The 22573-nt window shown below is 45.7% G+C and overlaps 1 protein-coding gene across 5 annotated transcripts in view; it reads right to left on the bottom strand.

The window, feature by feature from the left end:
• Positions 1-22573, bottom strand: part of ADAMTS17 (ADAM metallopeptidase with thrombospondin type 1 motif 17) — a 351667-nt gene that overhangs the window by 58257 nt on the left and 270837 nt on the right. For all 5 annotated transcript variants that reach the window (XM_082617115.1, XM_082617116.1, XM_082617117.1 and 2 more), the window contains 4 exons: positions 21568-21648; positions 13113-13270; positions 9994-10153; positions 7710-7845 (listed from right to left, as the gene is read on the bottom strand). In XM_082617115.1, coding sequence (XP_082473241.1) covers positions 7710-7845; positions 9994-10153; positions 13113-13270; positions 21568-21648 — 535 coding nt within the window. The remainder of the gene's footprint in view (positions 1-7709; positions 7846-9993; positions 10154-13112; positions 13271-21567; positions 21649-22573) is intronic.

Here is a 22573-nt window from a genome sequence, read left to right as displayed (position 1 = left end):
ATGGGCAAGAGGCACATGAAAAGCTGCTCAACATCACTAATTATTGGAGAAATGCAAATCAAAACTACAATGAAGTATCACCTCACATCGGTTAGAATGGGCATCATCAGAAAATCTACAAACAACAAATGCTGGAGAGGGTGTGGAGAAAAGGGAACTCTCTTGCACTGCTGGTGGAAATGTAAATTGATGCAGCCACTATGGAGAACAGTATGGAGGTTCCTTAAAGAACTAAAAATAGAATTACCATATGAACCAGCAATCCCACTACTGGGCATATACCCAGAGAAAACCATAATTCAAAAAGACACATGCACCCCAATGTTCATTGCAGCACTATTTACAATAGCCAGGTCATGGAAGCAACCTAAATGCCCACCGACAGATGAATGGATAAAGAAGATGTGGTACATATATATGGAATATATATATGTAATGGAATGGAATATTACTCAGCCATAAAAAGAATGAAATTGGGTCATTTGTAGAGACATGGATGCATCTAGAGACTATCATACAGTGAAGGAAGTCAGAAAGAGAAAAACAAATGTCGTATATTAACGCATATATGTGGAACCCAGTAAATGGTACAGATGAACTAGTTTGCAGAGCAGAAATTGAGACACAGATGTAGAGAACAAACGTATGGATGGCAAGGGGGAAAAGCTGTGGGGGTGGGGGTTGTGGTGTGATGAATTGGGAGATTGGGATTGACATGTATACACTGATGTGTATAAAATTGATGACTAATAAGAAAATAAATAAATAAATATTTAAAAATATAATAAAATAAATAAATATTTGGTAGAATTCATAAGTGAAGACTTCCAGTCCTGGGCTCTTCCTTGTGGAAATTTTTTGATTAGTAATTTAATCTCTTTGCTTGTTATAGGTCTATTCTTTCTATTCTTTATTTAGTTTTGGTAGTTTGCATCTTTTTAGGAATTTGTCCATTTCATGCTCATTATCTAATTTATTGATGTACAGTTCATTGGCATACAACTGTTCATAGTATTCCTTCACAATCTATTTTATTTCTGCAAGGTCTGTAGCAATGTCCCCTCTTTCATTTCTGATTTTAGTAATTTAAGTGTTCTCTCATTTTTTTCTTGTCAATTAAGCTAAATGTTTGTCAATTTTTTGTTCCCTTCATGTAATCAACTTTTGATTTCACTGATCTTTCTCTATTATTTTTCTATTTTCTATCTCATTAATTTCTGCTTTAATCTTTATTATTTCTTTCCTTCTACTTGTTTTAGGTTTAATTGCTGTTCTTTTCCAGTGTCTTAATGTGGAAGGTTAGTTATTGACTTGAAATTTTAATTTAATTTAATTTTATCTTATCTTATCGGCCACGCCATGTAGCATGCGGGATCTTAGCTCCCAGAACAGGGATCAAACCCGTGCCCCCTCCAGCGGAAGCGTGGAGTCCTAACCAGTGGACCACCAGGGAATTCCTCATCTTTTTTAATATAGGTGTTTACAGCTGTACATTTCTCCCTAAAGATTGCTTTAGCTGCATTCCCTAAGCTTTGGCATGTTGTGACTTTATTTTCATTCATCTGAAAGTACTTTCTGAATTTTCTATGGTTTCTCTTTCACCCACTGGTCATTGAGGAAGTGTTTTATTTAATTTCCATGAATTTGTGACTTTCCAAAATTTCTTTCTGTTCTTGAATTCTAATTGTATTTTTTCCTTTTCTGTAATTGTGACATAAAAATCAAATGCAAATATCGAGTGCTTAATAACTCAGAAAAGAGAAGGACCTCTTAATGGGCCCCGTGGTCCACAAGCAAAGCATTACTGAATGGGAGAATTTGGTTACCTGTGAAACTGGTGTCTGGGAATTCTCTTGTCCTCTGTAATGATCAAAGGGAGGGATGTTCAAATGATCAAAAGGTTTAGGTATGGAGGAAAAGAAGAAAACAGAAGTTTTAAATTCAAGACAAGACTCTGAAATGCTTTCTTTCTCCATTTGGGATGTTTCCTACTTTAGACAAATAAGTAAAGGCTTCAAAACTTTATTATTTAATTTAAATACAGTGAGGTTCTAGAATTTGGGTAGTATCGAAAAGAAGTTCTGGAATTCTTTCAACTAAATTTTTCCTCACCATTCACATACTACCTATTAGGCATATAATAGATCAATAATGCTATTCATTTTTCCCCTCAGGCACTTTTTCTGTACTTCACATGGACTGTGGGGCACCCCTCATCCCAAACCTCTGGCCACATGTTCAAGTATCTGCAAAGTGGGCCGAGCCTGAGAGATGGGAGCCCCACTCTAGAGATTCCTAGGCTCTTACTGCTGACCTGTGGGGACATACAACCCTAGGCCTTGCCCTCCCTACTGGTGAGCAGTCCTGAGTTGCAGGCTCCTGTTCTGAAACATGGGGCAGGCAGTGCCATGGGTGGCTTCCTCCAGACTCCTACATTCAAGGCATGGTGAACAGAGGAGTGACAATTAGATTTACCTATTTTATTTTAGAGGAAAGCAGGAAAGAAAAGCTTTAAGTTTCATACCAGCTAGAAATGGATTAAACAATGGTATCTTTTCAGATTTTGAGTCCCTTAAGAGCCACATGTTACAGGCTTCAACCTTAAGTCAGGAGCACATACACATACAGACCATGCTTTCATAAAAACATGAGGGATTCCATTTGGTTTTAACCTAAAATAAGGCAAACTGGTTAAAATAATTGAGCAAAGAGGACAAATTTAAAATGCAAATACACTTGCTTGCAGACAACTATTCAATTCAATTCAATTGCCAGTAAGATATTGAATATTCTTTTTTGAATCACCCTAAATCAATGTACAGTACAGTATATACTGCCTAGGAAGAAGTTCAAATCATAAATATGATAGGGAAATATCTAATAGCTCAGAAAGGCCTTTTCAAGTAGCCAATAAGCTCTACAAGACTGCAAAATATTAAATCTGGTGAAGCATGAGCTATGTGTTCCAGAATGAGTCCATCTCCCTGTCATAGCCCCCCTCCTTGCTCCAGGACAAACTGGAACTGGGTCTCAAGGAGCTAGCACACAAGGCTACTCTCTAGATGCCAGATGATGGCAGGGCCACTTCCCTGCGCACTGTAGTCAGCTAGGTGAAGGCTGCTGGCCATAGTCATGACAGCTGATCTGATCTGTGATTTCTTCCTCTCCTGCCAATGTCAGGTCCAGGTTTGCCAATATGTTTGTGTTGCTGTACAAGATGCTGGAGAGAGGCCATCTGCCCTGTGTGTCAGATTCCAGACTCCACATGGTTATGGCAGGGTTTGAGAGAAGTATCCACAGAGTGAGGGGCAGGATTAGAATAAAGAGGTGTTAATGGTGTGAGTTGGGAAGGTAAAGGAAACTGTCGGGAACTCAGTGGAAAAAGAGGGTTGAAGAAAATTACAGGGAGAATCAGGGGAAATAAAGAAAAACAAGGGAAAAAGACAACCATCTCTGTTTTTTTAAAGGTCAAAGAGTAAAAATCATCTAGAAAGGCTCTTTCACCTTGCCAGGTTCAACAGCGTGCTGCATTTTTGCTTTTTAAATAAAGTTTACACCATTGGGTTCTGGGCTCTTCTTCCAGCTGACAGGCTCTGTCTTCCAATCATGCCCACCCCCAACCCCCTGAAGCACCCATTTTTTCTCCGGTCCCCACACTTCTCCAAACCCCACCCCCTGACCCAAGTTCAGTTTCCACTTACGGATTACATCTCTCTCTGATTGTCTAGCACTCATTTTCTAAGATCAATCCCTTTACTCTTCTTCACTTACTAGCCTAAATCCGTATTACTCTAGTTTTAAGAAAGACTCATGACAACTAGATCATGCTATGCAATAACTCAAGTTTTACTGTCCAAATATGTTTGTGTGTGTATACATATATAAAATATCTGTACATATATATATATATACATATATGTATATTGTGTATGTATGTGTGTGTATTTAAATAAATAAAACTGGCATTTGCAAGAGCTTTAAAATCTATCAGATTGCACGTTTCTTTAGCCAAACAATAAATACTCTTTGATGAGTCATGACACTTCACTTCACTTTAAGAAACAGTACAAAGTCAGATGGTTCAAAATAAACAAATAAACAAACCAACAAATAAAACCAGACTAGAGTAGGCATCCAGGCATTTCTTTTCTAGGCTCTGAGGCAAATTCTAGGTGCTGTCTTCTCTTTTATCAATTTTATTTTCTCCTCTGCTTTTGGAAATTCTGTTCATTCTTTAAGTCTGATCCACATGATTCTACAGAGTTGGGAAGGGGATGAGAGGGCATGGGACAGAAAGGAGAGTGGTGGGAGGGAGAAACCTAGTATTTATCAAGTTACCTGAGAGTAAAGACCTTGCCTGTCTTTCTCACCTCTAAATACCCTGGTACCGAGAACAAGGTCTAGTGAATGAGAAGATGCTCAATAAACACGTGTTGAATAAACGAAATTACTGACTCTGTACTGTGTGCTGAGGGCCATGCTGGATAGTTTTAAAAACAGTACTGAATAATTGGTCAATAAAAAGTAACTCAGTATAACAATATGCCCTCCTTTGTATAATAAGAGAATGCATTCCCTGAGGTGGTACCTTCAGAGCTTGGGCTCATGCTGAGGCTGTGATCCCAACATCTCAGTGGGCAAAACCAGGGTAGATAATAAATTAAGGCAGTGCCAGCAAACTATCACTCATGCGCCAAGTCTGGCCTGCAGATTGTACAGCCCAGGAGCTAAGAATGGTTTTTACATGTTTAAAAGGATTATAAAACAAAACGAAAAATAGACAGCAGAGATTGAACATGGCCTACAAAGCAAAAATAGTTACTATCTAGCCCTTTACAGTAAAAGTTTGCTGACCCTTGTTCTAAGGAGACACTAAGAATGTGCTTCTGAAGTTAGTTATAATCTAAAGTGTGTTTGGCTTGAACTTGTGTTCAAACATGGCGAGACTGCAGGCCTGGGCTCTGTGAGCACTCTGGAGCCACACACACAAGCTCGATGTTCTTTGTCCAAGCTTAGAGCAGCTCCATGGCACCAATAATGTAGAGTCTGCACCTTTGTTAACTCTTGCTTGTTCATGTGACTCTTTTGTAGGTGTTTTTCTACATGATTTTCTGGTTAGTTTTGCAGTGCAACGAAGTCTTCTCCTAGAAAATCTATGGGTGGCAAAATCACCAACCCACTTGGTGTAATGATTAGAGGGCTTTGTTATGGAGCTTTGAATTCATCTGGCTCTAGCTGAAGTACTCAAGATGTGACCTCTCTTCCATCTTTTATTAACTCTGGGTAATTTTTGGTTGTTTTTAATTCATTGATGATTTTCTGGTCCATTCTTCCTCTCCTCTCCTTCTGTGATTCCAATTATACTTATTTAAAATGGCTGATATTTTCCCACAGGTAAATTATTAACCATCTTTTCTTTCCATTTTCCAGATTGGATAATTTCTATTCTTTGGTCTTCAGGTTTATTGATCTTTTTTTCATCATCTCCAATCTACTGTTAGACCCATCAAGTGATTTTTTAAAAATTTCAGATACTGTATTTTCTAGTCCTAAAATTTGGTTCTTTTTCAGTGTCTCCTTTTTGCTGCTAAGATTTCATATGTGTTCATTGATTATGATCATATTTTTCCTTATGTCTTTGAGCATAATTACAATAGCTGCTTTGAAATTCTTGTCTGCTAATACCAACATACATGTCATTTTGGAGTCAGTTTCCATTAATTGCCTTCTCTCATGAGTATGGGTCACATTTTTCTGTTTCTTTGTATGTCTAGTAATTTTGAATTGTATCCTGAACACTGTACATGTTATGTTAATCTATAGCAGTGCTGTTCAATATTAATAAAACATGAACCACATATGTAATTTTAATTTTCTACTATCCATATTTAAAAAGTAAAAGAAACAGGTGATTTTAACATATTAATAAATTTTAATAATATATTGTATTTGACCCAATGTATTCAAAATGTAATTATTTCAACATGTAATCAATATTAAAAATTATTAAGATATTTTACAATATCTTTCCATACTAAATCTTTGAAGTCTGGTATGTATTTTACATTTATAACACATCTTGATTTGGACTAGCTAGTGGTTACCATATTGATCAGCACAGCTCTAGAGTATCATTCTAGGAGAATACTGAGGTTTGGTCCAATACGAGCTACTCCATCGTTATGGGAAGCAGAATCATTGACTGACAGTTTTTAAACTTTATTCCTTGGTGTTTCACAGACGTCCTGTGGGCCTACTGTGAGATGAAGGGAACGCCGAGTACACTGGGCTACTCTTCCCCATTATATATGCATCTCAATTCAATCAGAGCAACTCTGATTTCATGTTTCATATATTTCATTTCTGTGCATAATTTAAAAATATTTTGACACTAAAACAATATGAAAACATAAATGACTGTAAAATATGATTCTTGAATGGGTCCCTAGGATCCTTCTTGCTCAATCATGCCCTTGAACCCATGCTGACCTCTCCTCTTCTAGAGTCACTTATTCTCCTTTCTAATCATATCACAAGAGCCAGCTCTCTCTGCTTTCAGGAAAAGCGACTGTGGTTTTTCTGATATTTAAGTCTTCACGCTTGCAAGTCCTTCCTTCTTTGACCCCACATGTGTGTGATTGATTGATTGATGGATAGATTGATCAATCAACTGATAGGTTTGCTGGATGGCTGTTCACACCCAGCATGCTCAGGACTTGCAGAAGTGAGCTGTTCCTCATGGCCATCAGCATTAGGGTAGGATTTCATTCTTAATTTTAAAAGGACCACATAAAACCAATGAAACAAGTCTCGCCTCACTTTCCTTCCTGTCTTCCCGCTTTCATTCATACACATTTTACCAGTTTGACAAAGAAAAGAGGGTCAGCCCGAAAACTAAATGCTTTGTGAAACCTTTTCACCAGGCAAGTGGTACAGATCAAGCTTAAGAAACCCAAAAAACTGCCAGGTTAAAAGTCCAGCCTCTTTACAAAAGCTAAACATGCCTAACCTGATGCACAGAACCACAAAACAAAAACCATGCACCTCAACCTAGGGCAGAACGGGAGGCCAGTGGTGATATTACATAATATAACAGAGTCAGATGCAAAGTTACATAATATAACAGAGTCAGATGCAAAGACCCGTTACAGTGGAAATAAGGAGGCTTAACTGATGAACACATTTCACACAATTCTTCTCAGCTGACAACCCAAGAGAATTCACTTCAGAGCACACAAGTACATGGCCATGAAAGCTAGGGTTGGAAACAGAAGTTCTGATGGATCCCAAACAATAACTTACTGACATTAATTTCAGCCACTGAAATAGACCAATCAAAAACACTAACCTATGTACACCTACTCACGGGTGCTCATACTATGACACTGATTTCCTTTTTCTCCAAGACACGGTAATTTGCAGGAGGAGTTGACATGTACCAGTTGAAAGTGTGCGGGATGGCTATTTCTTTTTTCACAAGATGATATTAATGGCCCCCTATGAGATGCCTTCCAGTGAGGACTGTACAGTTCTATCAAAGTTCTGGTTTAGTAGCCAGATATTCAGTATTTTGAGCAAGCAGAAATCACTCAGCAACAACAATGGAACACAGACCAAGACTGTGGTATTAACTGTGCATCACCGTCCCCCGTTCATGGGCGTTGCTGTTTTACCCTGGAGGCTCCAAGCTTGAGAACACAGCTCCTTACCGTGACTGGCATGGGTGCAAGTTGCACCTTCGGATCTGGGGCTCCGGACGGCTGGCTTGAGGGCAGTCACTGTCGTTCACCAGAGTCGTGGTCTTGTTAACAATCCGTGTGCAGGACACGATGGTTCTGCGTTCCCCTGGAAACCAAACCACACAGAACTGAGAAGTCATGGTACACACACCTGGTAAGGCCATTCATTCACCTTATGGAGGAGTGTTCAGGTGCATCTTTTGATCAGTTTGTCATTTAAAGTGACTATTGTAATGCCTTGTTGTTTGTCAGAGAGGGAGAACCATAATCTTTGGAATGAGGGTGTGTAAGACATGGCAGGGGCAGCATGGGGCAGGAGAAACATTCTAGAACAGGATCAGAAAGAAGCAACACTTCAGATCAGCCATGTCCTTGGAAAGCTTGGGGTTCATTGAGGTCAGAGTTGTGATTTGGGTCTTTAATTTCCAACAAAGACTGCCAATCTCTGTATCTGTTCATTTGATGTTTAAAGTCTATGATCTGGTCTTGATTAAACAACTGTATATCAGCCCTCACCAGACATGATGGCTACTTATTACAGAACTCCTACTTGCTGGAGAGAAGTGAGAAACAGGAAGGCTAGTCTGAAGGACACAGACCCAACCTGAGAATTTGTCTCTCCATCAACTGCCGCTCGTGCCTAAGCCTCACGTGCTCTTGGGAAGCTTCACTAACAGGTCACCCCAGCTGGACGTAGTCATTGTTCTGGGTGTTCCCAAAGCACCGTGCACACTAGTTGGCCATGACTTTGTTAGGAGTGGGGGCGAATGATTGGGAGCTAGAAGGGTGGCCTTTGAAGCCAGGCTGTCTGGGTTCAGACTTGGCTTACTCACTAGCACAGTGAGCATAGGATTGCTACTTAGTCCTCACGTTTCTGTGCCTTGGTTTCCTCCACTGGACTGACTCGCTTAACTTCCCTATGCCTTAGGGTGCTTTAGGGATGGTTAAAATGAATTGATACATATAAAATGCTTAGAACAGAACCTGGCAGGGGTTAACACTTCATGTTAGCTATATTCCTATTGTTATTATTTGGGAAGTGTCATAATAAAAGATTAACAGGAAGTCAAGCATGACTATATGGATCCCACACTCCTCAATCAACCTGTCTCCTGGGGAAGTTGTCATGGAGAATGACTCGAAATTATGGAGCCCTCAACTTGTGTAAGCATAGAACGCACGGAGCCGCCTCAAGCCAGATTTCTGTTTGGACTGCAGGTCAGGGAGCTGGAAGTCAGGGAGCCATAAAAGGATGCCAGTAGTGACAGCAGCAGAACAGTACCCCCTTGCCCCCCAGCCAACGGAGCCTGCTAACCCTTCCACTTGGGCCACGCTTAGTTTTTAGCAAGCTGCCCCAGTGGAAAAGTTCGGTGCCATCAGCTCCACAGGACTGAGTGTCGGTGAGGCCATGCCCAGGTCCCACCTGCCAGCCCACCCTCTGGGTTGGCATTCCAGAGTCCAGGTCAACCTTCTGTTCTAACTCTGTGTCCATCAAAATTCACCCATCCTGCATCCATCCCCCATCACCCTTCTGTGTGTCCCATCAGGGTGACAGAGTACGCTGTACTAAGGGGGCTGCTGGCTAAGAGTTCAGAATGCTTCCAACCGCTCCTCCTAAACAACACAGTAATGACTACGATGCCTTTTGTTCATACTGATTTTTGCAGTATTTGAGTCTCCTCCCTGCAGTGGGCACGAAGGCTGATCAGTATAGAGAGAGTAAATCATCTGCTAATATATGGAGGCAAATCATGAAGCCAGGACTCAGGCTCTGAACGTTTCACTGGAGTTGGGAGGACGTTTTCTTTCCATTGTATTACTGTTGGTTCCATTGGTTTCCCTGTATTTCCATTGGTCACTGGGGCAAAAAGGAAAGGGTATTTGAGGGTCAGAAACATCTTCCAGCTCCCCTCTACCAAACAGCAACAGATGGAAGTCTGTTCTGTTCATTCCCAGGGTCACCTGTCACACTTGCGACACAACCATACATCAGCCAAACCTCCACTCGGATCAGCATCCAAGGGCCCCATGCCATAGGCAAAGCTGGGCACAACTCCAGCATGGAGGAGTTTGGAAGACTCTGCCCAATTGTTTTGCAGAGAGATTTGCAGTAGGACGTGGTTACATTCCATGGAAATACAGGTTATGTGGCCAGCCTTTCCCAGGCTCTGTGCACCCACCACGGAGTGCCCTGAATCCACTTCTCTGTTTGACAAAAACCCACAGCCCATGAGCCCGTGACCCTACTGCTCACCTCCTCCGCACTGCACACTGCAACCTTCCCAGCTGCTGTGGGTCCAGATGAACAAGGAGTCCTGCGGTTTTTCTGGTTCACTTTGATTTTCAGCAGTGTAGTTTACGGGAATGGTGTATTCGTAATGAATTCCATAATTTTGGTCATGAAATAACAACACCTGGATCAGCAGCAAAATAAAAGGCCATTTTGAAATAAAGCGAAAGCTCCCAGGATTGCTGAACTTGCAAGCCAAGCCGTGCTGTGGCTGTCTCCATACCAGGGGTAACCTGTTCTTTTCAGGGTTTCAAAACAGGTTCATTCCAGGGGCACACCTTTATTTCAGTCTTGGGTTCCCTAGATACTCAAATTCAGGGCAGAAGCCTATGTAAACCATCGGCAGGGAGTTCTACTCTTTTCTACTGGAGAGAGGACTGGTTTAGACGAGGGATTTGGGGATTAGCAAATCTGTGGGCTCTAACTGCACTTTACATGGAGAGCTGCTCCAGGCAGAGCAAAGTACCCGTTCCCACAGTCACCCATGAAGCTGCCCTTACAGGGAGAAAGACACAAATATACTGCTTTTCCTAAACAGGCATCTGAACAAGTAGGGTTATTCTACTTCTTTGAAAATGAACACCACTCTTCACACCCCGAGCACCAGTCACTGCTATGTGTAAGGCAGGCTCAAGGGTAGACACAGCTCCCTGCAGGGGAACCTTGGGGATGTCTGTCAAGGATGTAGGAGCCCTCCTGCTGCCATGGGAGCTAAGATGATGACGATGCCCACGGGGTGGCACAGCCTGGCACAGGGCTTAAAGCTGGGAGTGAGGGGAGGGGAGCCATCATCGTGCAGCTTGGGGACCCCTGGTTCTGAAATCCTGGTAAGTGGGAACTGGAAGGGCCTGCTCTTTGTTTGGTAATGCATGTTTCTAGCCCTGTAGAGAGAGAGGTGCTCTACTGGCTTTATTTCTCTACGTGTATGTAATGGTGCAAAAGAAGCACTCTTGTGGGAGCTTCAAGTGGCCTGGGTGTGGGTGGTATGTCCTCAGGCTATGCTTGGAAAAAGGGGGCAGTCCTGGGACTAAGCAGCTAGCAGCTTCACTTCCAGCCCGGGGTCTGGGAGAGCCGGCCCGCAGGAGCTGGAGGCAGAGGGTGCTCCACCTGACCTGGAGAGGCCAGGTGGACGGTGTGCTGGACGACAGGAGCCGTCCTCCCTCCCAAGCATCTCCCAGCCCTCCAAGGGCTGTAGTTGCAGGCGGGGTGGGGTGGGGTGCTAAGAGCAGCCCAAACTGAATAAACATCCACTTCTCCAAGAAAGAGACTTGCAGTAATGCATTTGGAAAAATGCCTCCAGTTTAAAAAAAAAAAAAAAAAAAAAAAAAACGGCTTTAAAAGAGATCTTTATTATCTCAGTATGGGAATAAGACTGGTGAATTGAGAATCCATATGAAACCAATTTCATGCAATTTTGTAGCCACGTATAATTTGTATGCGTGTGCATAATTGCTTTCAAATGCAGGTCCCCGTGGCTCTACGGGCGCTCCTGACCCTGCAAGCAATGTGCACACCTCAGTTAGGGGACAACGGATTTCCCTTCAGAGGCATATGGGCTCCTCTCGTTTCTAGGTTTAAAAACTGGTAGTAACAATTATATTTCAAGAGAGAAAAGTGATTAATGTTCAAGAGGGCAGGAACTTCAGCTGTGGTAGTTATTGCTTTCCCAGAGTTTTGTTTATTATGGTCTGAATGAATCCAGGCTGTGCATTTGCTTTAATGGGCTGACAATTCACTCACGGTTTATGAAAGCTTTTGGGAAAGAAAGGAAATAGGCCCATCTTGGTGTTTGCTAGAAAAGCAAATTCACATGCTAAAGGTGATGCTGCTATCTTGGGTTTTATCTTGTCTTTTACTTCCTCTTTTAGTCCCTCTGAATGACTGCTTTTAACTCAGGACAGGAGGATTTGTTCCAATGACTTAGATTAGGAAACAATCTAATCACAGAGAAATGACTTATGGTTCTTAGGTCCCAGAAATCAACTGGCAAGTATATACCTGCAGTAGATTTAGTGTGTGGAGTGTTGCACTGATAGATTTCTGGACAGTTTATGTCATCTGTGGAAACTGGCTCCCCTTACTCTTATCAGAAATTGTAACAGGGTTAGGGCCATTGTGGGTGACATCTCTGCTCACACGCAGAGCTGGTCTCCTCAGGAGAGTCCCTGGGAAGTGGCCTGGGAATCTCTTGGGTGTCACCTAATCTTGAACAGCTGCAGGTTGCCCGTGACCACAAATTAATGGGGAGATAAGAACTTCCAAGTAGAGACTTTGGCAGGCATGGGGGACAAAATGTGCTTTGATTGCAGACACACAAGCTGTCACAACTCCCAATTTTTGGAAGGAGACATGGAATCAATAATTACAAGCTATGAAAAGTTAGTCACGAGAAGTCCTGAACCCTGAGAAGGCAAGGGTGGCATTCCTGTCCCTGGAGATCTTTCATATTCTTAAAAGGCAGCATAACTGGATGTTTCAGTGGTTTGCATGGGGTCCTCCCTGAGACAACACACAAGAGCAGAGTGCCCTGATCTGGCCTGATTGCACGATTTCTCGAGACCACCTGGGGAGTAAATAGGCCAGTAGAATCTGGCTCTCCCTCGATTCCTGAATCCTTGTTGCAAGCAGAGTCTGGAAAACCTGAGTGGTTTTGGTTTGGAAACAGAGTCAACATTTCATTTCCAAAAGGTAGTTTCCGATGTGGATATGCAAATTGTGGGGCAAATCTAAGCCATCTGATATTAAAACATAGACTGTGAGTGGGGCTATCTGCTTAATAATGCCAAGTCTCCCTGGCGGCCACATGGCTAAGCATTTCCTTCCTGGAGGTGGTTCCTTTTGGAAAAGATGGGAGTTCTGCCAGTAAAGAGCTAGGGCAAAATTTTGAGAGGGCAGAATTTTGAAGCACGTGGCAAAGGGATTAGATAAGAAAAGACCAAGAGAGAGACTTGAGCAGCAGGTGGCCAGGTAAACCACCAGGAACCAGGTGTACCTCCTGCCCACAGGGTCTCAGGGAAGAAGTCAACTGGTAGACCTCTTGGAGCCGGCGGTCTCAAGACAAATGCAAAAGCACGGCAAATTACCATCAAATGCAGAGGCATTTTGGTTGGTCCCTTGGCGGAAATTTTCTCCCACAGGCCCCTTCTAACATAGCGGACGGTCGTGCCTGCAATCTGGAACTCTCCGGGGAGCTCTATCTTCCAGTCACTGTTGATGGATCTCTTGCTGGAGTCTTTGAGAGCTAGAAAGAAAATGGAACACCATGGAATCGGGGGAGTCAGTCTGTCTTTGAAAGGAGTCAGGGTGTCCTGAGCGGTGGGTTGGAGGTCTCACTCTCTACCTCCACAGGGGAGAAGAGGGAGGCCTGCAGTGAGAGAAAGGGAGCTTTCTTTGAGAACAGAAGCCTGGCTCACAGGGAGAGAACAGCTCCTGACCCCAGGACCCTCCGAGAGAGAGTTGTCGTGACTCCTGCACCTCTGAGCATGGGCCGCTGTCTCAGAATCAGCTCACTCGGTGGGAGGTGCAGGAAGGAGCACCAGAGAATGGAGACAGCCACAGCCCAATCACATTTCACGAGGTTAACAGAATAGGGGGTTTTCCGCCGGATGAATCGATTCTATTTTAACGTGTCCAAGGCTACAATACAGGATTTGTAGCTTTAGCAAAATTCATCCTTCATTTTACTCTTACCTACCTGGGGCTTTTTAGAGGGCAGCCTAACTCCAATGCCCCTCAAGGATTTGATAGCCCTAGATTAGTAAAGCAGATGCTCCTTCAAGAAACAAGTGTCATTCTACCAAACACGAGAGTCTGGAAGCCTGAGCTGCCTACAGGCATGGCAGTAACAGTGAGCCGATGTCTTGTGGGTGGTGGGGGCCCTCCCACCCTCAGCTTTGTGGCCTTTGCTGGGTTCACACTTTGCTCTCTCACACTCCATACAAAGTGTGTTGGAACTGACAAGGAATCGACATCTTGCTGATTGGCCATAGCAAAGATTTGGTTTTCCACACAAGCTATGTATTTATTATTATCTGAGTGCTCACCAGTGACTTTCTTTGTTGTTTCCTCACTTAGGTTTTAGAGTCACGTGGTTCTCATGAGGGAGCATTCTGCAGTGAAATTCTGTTTTTTTGTGCTGTTTTGTTATTTAGGAAAGAAAGAAATAACTAGAACCTACTCTGGCATTTTGGAGGAGGTGGCAAATGAAAATGGGTGACAGTAAGTCTTGATGTCACTCGAAAAATAAAACTTTCCGTGCACCCCAAGTCCAATGCCATGCTCTCTGCCAGTGCAGCTAGAGTCCCCTGAGAACCAGATGCTCTCAATCACCTTGGGACCCTGCTCAACCCACAATCAGCGAAATCAGATGCTATCCCATTCCCTACTCTCTGCTTATGAGGCCAGAAGTATTAATAAAATGCCCACATTTAATACTGATTTTGGATAATGAGACTTGAAACCCAAAAGTGGTTTCGGTTAACCCTGAGTCCATGAGCCCCTGGCTGGGTTAGGACCCGGTGGGTCCAGCCCTGGTCAGGCCACAAGCAGCTGGGGGATGCTGGCCTCCGCTTCCTTGTCTGCAGGACACAATTGTCCCAGCAGGCTCTCCTGGCCCCTAAGGGGGAGGTGCATGTTCAGGACTCTGTGCTTACAGGAACCGCCAAGAGAAACCGAGGGACCTGGGAAGGGCTGCTTTCCAGCAGGATGGCTTCCAGGAGGGGGTTCATACTCAGGGTGGCTGCCCAGTGAGTGGCTGGGGATTACAGGACTCCAGGGAAGTCTTCGAAAAGAGAAAGCTCTACCACTTAGAATCGAATGCTTCCCTTCAAGAAATTCTACCTACTATCGAGATTTCCTGGCTACTGGAAGGAAGCGAGACTGTTGGCATACTCACAATTTCTGTGCCTTTTTCTCTTCCTCAGCCACTGCCTCCAAGTCCCCATTTAAGGGGCACATTCTCTGGTTTAGCTCCTCCATATGCTTTTACCCATTTAACTTTCCCAACAACTCTCTAAGGTAAAGGATTATTTCCCTCTTTTCACAGATGTGGAAATGGGGGCACAGAGAGGTTAAGTAACCTGCCTAAAGTCATACAGCTATTACATTGTCATGTGGAGATCTGAACCTAAACAGACCAAGCTCCCACATTCTTTAGGTTATAGCATCAGTCTAGAGTTTTATGACAGACACTGAAATGTGCAAATGTCATATTCTCAAAGAGAACAAATTCCAAGCTCAAATTGCTGTGGGGGGGGGGTTCTCACGTTCTACATACCCTCATAAAAATAACTAAACTTACGGTTTTCCACAGCTTCCAGTGAACTAATAACTTAAAAGTATGTTTGGTCATGTTAGCTACACGGGTATCTAGGCTAAGGCTGTATGAGTGTTCATTGTTCTTTCAATTTCTCTGAAGGTTTGGAAAATTGTTTCTTGCACATGCATATGTAAATTTGGTTTTCAGAATCAGTACGGGCTGGTGGGAAGTAGCAGACAGACAAATGAGGGAACAGAAACCTTTAAGAAAAGCCTCAGTAGGGGCTTCCCTGGTGGCGCAGTGGTTAAGAATCCGCCTGCCAATGCAGGGGACACGGGTTCAAGCCCTGGTCTGGGAAGGTCCCACATGCCGCAGAGCAACTAAGCCCGTGCGCCATAACTACTGAGCCTGCGCTTTAGAGCCTGCGAGACACAACTACTGAAGCCCGTGAGCCTAGAGTCCGTGCTCTGCAACAAGAGAGGCCACCACAGTAAGAAGCCCGCACACCACAACGAAGAGTAGCCCCTGCTCACCGCAACTAGAGAAAGCCCGCGCACAGCAATGAAGACCCAACACAGCCAAAAATAAATAAATTAAATTAAAAAAGAAAAGCCTCAGTAAAAACAAGTCAGGGAAGCACAGGGAACAGCCGACATGTCCCTACACCAATCCCTCACCTTTTTCTGAGGGCCTTGTAGCTGGCGATGGAGGCATAGCTCCTGCCCTTGGGAGCTCAATGTTTGAAAGGGAGATTGGTGAGAAGACAGATAAACACGATACACTTCCAGAAGCTCAGTGACAGAGGCCAGTCTGGGGCCTGTGCACGCTCGTGTGGGCAGAGATTGGGGTAGGTGGGGAAGGCCTTCTGAAGGAGGAGACCTGAGCTGAGACTGCAAGAAAAGCAGGGAGAAGGGGTGGCCTGGAGCGTATGGGTAGCTCGGGCTGTTACTCCTTGCCTCCTTGTTAAGCTCAGTTTCTGTGTAGGGTGGTGGAGGGAGAAAGGTACCCTGCCCCATGTGGAGAAGCAAGTGGAAGGTGAAGGAATATTGGAAGTCTGATTGGGAAGAGGAGGTGACAGAGAGGGGCTATGGAGGTGGAGAAGGAAAGAGAAGGCTCACTGTCATTGTCATTGGGGTGGGGACACGAGCATGTTGAGAACCCTTGAAACCGAGAATCAGAGAGATGAGCAGAATGAGTTTCTGTAAAGCTGTCTGCTGACCCCCATCATGCTGGGGTCACCCCACAGAACCCATTTCCCACACAGAGACCAGGGGCACATTGGGGCGGCCCTCTCCTCCTGTCTCAGCCCACGCGTGTGCCCCAGTCGACTCCTGCGTTCAGTGCCCTGGGCTGGGACCTGGCCTGGGCCCTGGCCTTGTTCTGTCTTAGGGCTTCTGTGAGCATCTAGTGTGTTGCTGCCTGCCATTTCTCTCTCCTTCTGCAAGTAACAACGCCCAGAGGAGCTTTTGGGGATGTGTTCTTCCCCCAGTCACGTGGGGCTGACCCCAAACTCCACCCCAGCTCCAGGAGTGTGTCCATCACCTAACCCTGGAAGGTAAGATTCAATTCTAAGACTTTCATTCACTTTGGGAAGAAGGAGATTTCTTTCCACAGGTTGCCCAGAGACTTGATATAAGTCTTGCCAGTACGTGGCAAGAGGTCCCTAGATTAAAGTCAACTGAGAAAGGACAGCAGTGCCAGGACAGAGACTCTATTTCCCATGATATCATCTTAAGCCCCTGGATCCAGCAGTGTCTGAAGCCAATAACACAGAAACTGAGAACTGGGTTTGGCTTTCACATGTCACATTTGGAGGTTGGTTTTTAAAAACTACTAACCATGATGGGGGCAGGGCAGGTTGAGGAAGAAAATCACTAGTATGGATTCCTAGAAATCATGCTAGGATCCTCACTAACGTACCTTTGTACCCCCCGAGATTCAGAAGGCCCAGTATACTCTATCCAGGCTCTCCTGGGCCCTGCTCCTGTCCAGCGCTTTGTTCAGGATGCGGCAGCTCTTTCTCATTTGGCCTTGTTTCTAAGGTGCTCTAAAAGGACTTTATTGGATTATAAACGGAAAACCACCCTGCCTCCGTGCCAAAAGTCAAACACCTGTGAGGTCAAGAGTGGGGAGGACTGGAAAAAGTGCAGGAGGGCACACCTGGGGCCGATTATAAACCCATCCACAGAAACGCCACGCAGAGGTGTGGGGGCTGCCTGGGGAAGCCCCACTTCTGCTGGCAGAGGCACCTGCCATGGGTGACACAGGGGACAGACGAAGACCCCGCTGGGCCTGGTGGCGTGCCACCCTCTCACCACCAGGGGAGTGTCCTGCTTGGCAGTAGGGGTTGGGGGAGGTGACACTTCAGGAGGCGGCCTGCAGGGTGGGCGAGGGAGGCCGTGGAGGAGTGAGTATGGTCAGAGAAGGGGGGAGGGCAAGTGAGAGAGGCAGGCAGTGGCTCACCGGCTCTTCCAGAAAAGGCCAGCAGCAGGATGGGGAGGAACATGCCAGACAGTGCAGTGCTGGTGGCAGGCTCTCTGGGGAAAGCAGTCTAGATTTATAGTGCTTGTCACTATGCAAGGTGTAAATGTGCCCACATGACAGGTTTCAAGTTATCCACGTGAGCTCTGTGAAGGCAGAGATGGGAAGTGATGCGAACCGTGACCTCTCCCATCCACATACCGCTGCTGGGAACTCCCAGGACCTCTGAAGTCACCTGTCTTTGCTTTGGAGGTCCTGGCCTGGGGCTGCTGAATTGGCAAAATCTCATACTGTCACAGCCTCAGGGTATGTGTGCGGTCAGGGTCGGGGCTCTCATGGTTCCAGAAAGCATCCACTTTGCTTGTCCAAGCTCTGCGGCCGCCACCTGCAAGGCGGCTGCAAACTTCCAGGCACCACAGTCTCAGCTTTACAGCTGCCACTTGACCCCTCGTCTGAAAGCCGGTGCCCCTTCCTCAGGACAGTGTGATCGTGATGACACCCCTCCATGCATTTTGCAGTGGGATGAAAACTCAGAGGCAGAATTATAAGTAGCAGGCCAGCAGTTCCAAGAATCATGGGGATCGCTGCAAGCCTGTTGACTCTGGGGTGAGTCATTTAGTCAGCAGGATTCAAAATTTGCAGGTTGCCATGGTCCATGCTGAGAAAGCAGAACTTCCTGCTAAAATTGGAGTTTAGTACCTGACATCCTTTCCAAAGGGTAAGACTGCAGCCTCAGAAGGTCTGTTGGAACATCAAGATCTGAACATCACTGACAGTGAATTGATAGGTTCAATGCGGAGTCTGATGAGAGAACCAGCTTGTGGGGCCGTGTCAGCCCCAAAGAGAGAGTGTGCAGGTCACTCCTGGCCCATCTGTAACGGCCTCCACCCCGGAGCAAGCTTCACAGAGCAGGGTCTGTGAGAGCCGGGGAGGCTGAAGCTCCGGGACCCCTCTCGTGCACCAGTCCTTTCCAAGGCCCTATACGTAGTGTATTCTTTCCCTTAAAGAAGGCCTCCCAAATTAAATAAGTTTTGGGCCCCAGAAATTCCCGTTCCTCTCGATCCTTTGGCATCAATGGTATGTGCAAGCCCCCTTTGTCTGTAAGCATTTTGAGATTAGTTTATATTTGAAATTAGAATTTTTAGGCCTAGAAACTCAACAGGGGCCATTAAGATGATTACAAATGCTCTGCTTTGATAGGGAAATATAAAGTTAAGAACAAAGGGAATTCCTGAGTGACTTGATTCTATCTATAATGTCTGTAGTTCTGATTTGCTGGGGAGGATATTTTCACTTGCTGATCCTGCCTCAGTCAGAGGTTGGGTGTTTTAAACCCTGTCACAAATATAGCAGCACTTGCTTTTGTGTGTGTTGCTCAGAAGCCTCTCAACAGCTGGAGAGACTTCTGCAGGGATGAAGATGGCACACGCTCTCCCTTGCTACCACAGCAGAACCAAACCTCCTCAATGGCCTGGAATGTGAGGTCATATGGTGACCGTCTGTTTCCCTCAGGGCCCTTCTATCTCTCTGTGGACATTTATACAATGTCCCTGTAGTTCCGGGCACTGTGAGAGATCCTGAGCCTTTCCAGGGAGCAGGGAGGGGGCATTCCTGCTGGGATGGCTCAGCTCCTCTCTGGAGCTGCCTGGGGGCAGGTACAAGAGGTCGGATGCTGTCTGCATGCCCACTCCCTGCATGGCGCTGTGAAGAAGCCAGGCTCCTTTCTGTCTCTCTCCCTCCTGGATTCCACTGGAAGACTTGACCCACGTTCAACCTACTTCTAATCCTGGCGTTGAGTCAGCTCCTTTTATTTCCACTCGGAGTTCTGCCAGCTCTGCTCTCAGCTATGGATGCAAACTGCAGAGGCATTTCCTGTTCCAGGTGGTTTTGAGCAGAAAGCCAGGCAGCATGGGTTGAAGGTAGGTGGGGTGAATTCTTTAGGAACTGCTCCCGCAATGTGAGAGTAATTCAAAGTTACACAGGGTTGACTTCCAAGGCACCCAGCCCCGAGTGGAAACAAGGCTTGTTGAACTAACTTTAGAAACGTAACAAGCATGGACCACCTTTGGATTTCCCTTGTGCACACACCAGACCCTGCTGCGATTTCCAGATAAGAGGACAGAGGCTGGCTCCAACCTCCCAGGGAGGTCCAGTGCTTCTGGGGAGCTGAGAATTCATCCTGAGACATTCAAACAATCTCTTCGGGATGGACATCTGCTTCTCTGAAATCCACACACCGAAGCAGTAGCAATGGGCAGGTTTAACATATATTCTGCAGTGAAAAATCATCCCCACTCGATCTCTGGCCGTGACTGACACCTCAGAGCAATTCTGGGAGGCTCCATGAGTTGCAGCAGACCCAGCTGCAGTGAGGAGCTTGGACAAGCTGCTGAACTCCTAGAGCCTCATTTTCCTCCTCTGTGAAATAGGCACGTCAATTCTCTGCAGTACGTTGGGGGGTTAGGGGTCAGGTCTGCAAAGCAGAGCAGGGCTCAATGACTGGGAGTCACAATGTCGATGTGACTGTTATTATTGGAATGTGTGGCCCTCAGGCTTCAGGAGCGGAGAGGGACCACCGTGAGAGCTGGCTCCCCGGGCACCAACCACTAGTTGTTATTTGTTGGCCCTAAGATGGGTTCCAGTGAAAAGTCATTTTTACTACAGGAATTAGGTGTTGAGTGATCTAAGAGATTCTGACATCCCTCTGTCATTCTTATATCACACAGAAGAGTAGAAGTAAAAATAATGTTCCCATTTTCACCAGATACCTTGGGCTGGAGGAACAGCCCTGGGAAGTCTCGGAGGGCAGGACTGGAAGCTGAGGAACTTATTTTCAGGGCACCTACTGGTGCTTTATGGAAGGGCCAGTAAGCCGACCTTGGAATTGCCCCAGCACCTGAGATACTGGGATCATGATTTTTGAATAAGATAAGGGTCAAAGGTGATGTCAGACTCCCACAGAGGCCCAGTGTTTCTGGGGAGCAGGAATGTCATCTTCAGGTCTGGGAGGGCCAGTGTACCAGTTGGAAAGGCTACCTTTGGGGGTGACACTGGGTGATGGGGCTCTGAAGCAAATGCTGGTAAACTTGACCAAATTTCCTTAGATGGGCAGAAAGGAGGGGGACTCTTTGAGAATTTAGTATAAAGGCCATCACTTTGAAGAAGGTGCTGAGAGCAGCACAAGGCCCCGTTTCGGAAAGCATTTACGAGCATCGTTCTATTTGTCAAACAACAGCTGGGACAGTTTTAGAGAACAGTGCCAGGCGGGACTGGGCCAGCATCCATGCCGGGGAGGTGGGAAAAACCACAGACGGGGCTGATGAAGACTGACATGGACGTCAACCCGAGGGACAGCAAGGTCCTAGGCTGGCAGCAGGAACAGCAGCGGCCATTATGGCCTCCAGGACACGGATGGACGGGAGGCAGGTAAGAGAGTTGGGAGGAGGGGGCAGGGCTACCTGAGCTCTCCTGGGGTTACTTTGGGGGACTTAGGCTATCCCAACTCCCCACAACTTCTTTCACTAACTCTTCTGTCACGTGCTTTCCTGTCCGAAGCTGGTGGTTCCTACTCACCCCTTCCCCTCGCCCCTCATCTACCATGGGGATGGCTGCACTTGAGCCAAATACGACAGCACTGTTTGGTCCATGCTGATTACTTATATCATTACACCTAAAATATGAGTATAAAACCAGTGGCTTGAGAGCACCCCTTCAGCATTTTGCTGAACCAAATTAGCAGCCTGATTGTCTAAATCAATGCTCAGAACATAAACTACGAGTCAAACCATTTTTTGTTTTACCCAGAAAACTGTGGGCAGGTTTATCTTCCACCACGCGAATCCTTCGAGCTCCAGCTGGAATGATAGCAGCTTCAATATAACCTGTAGTGACAGATAACACACAGGTGAGCCGACCAGACCTCTACCCTCCATCAGAGGCCCCACAGCACCCCCCACCAAAACCCACACTGCTGCACCCCCATGGGGATTTCAGAGCCCGCAGGCTTGCAGAGCTCTGAGAAATCAAGACAGTCAAGAAGTGTGCTCGGGCCAGAATCTCCTGGCTGCCCAAATTCCAGAGAGCACCATTTGCATGTGTTATGAGTTGAACTGTGTCCTCCCACCCCCAAATCCATATGATGAAGTCCTAACCCCAGGACCTCAGAATGTGACCTTACTTGGAAATTGGGCTGCTACAGATGTAATTAGTTAAGATGAGGTAATACTGGCGTAGGGTGGGCCCCTAATCCAATATGACTGGTGTACTTATAAAAAGAGGAAATCTGGGCACAGACATGTACACACGGAGAACGCCATGTAAACATGAAGCAGAGATTGAGATGATGCATCTTACAAGCCAGAGACTGCCAGAAAACCACCAGAAGCTAGGAGAGAGGCACGGGACAGATTCTTCCTCACCTTCACGAGGCGCCAACCCTGCCGACAACTTGATCTCAGACTACTAGCCCCCAAAACTGTGAGACAATAGGTGTCTCCTGTTTATGCCACCCAGTTTGTGGTACTTGGTTACAGCAGCCCTAGCAAACTAAGAGCCTGGAGTTCTTTGTGAAGAGCACCTCCCTAGAGCACGGGTGTAGAGTGCCCCTGGCTGTGTCATCTATTGGATTCCTTCGCTCTTTGCTGTACTTTGAACTTTTCCCTGATTCCATGGGATGACAGCAGAAGCTAGGCTACTTGCTCTATGACAAAACCACTGCCTCAATACTGGGTACCATTTCCTGCTTTCAGTGCCATTTGGGTGTTTCTGCAACCGTTGCAGTATGTACTTTTGTCCATTTCCTTGAGT

Source organism: Mesoplodon mirus, assembly GCF_964341445.2.
Source record: "Mesoplodon mirus genome assembly, chromosome: 4".
Taxonomy (NCBI): domain Eukaryota; kingdom Metazoa; phylum Chordata; class Mammalia; order Artiodactyla; family Ziphiidae; genus Mesoplodon; species Mesoplodon mirus.
This window is presented reverse-complemented; position numbering and strand designations above follow the sequence as displayed.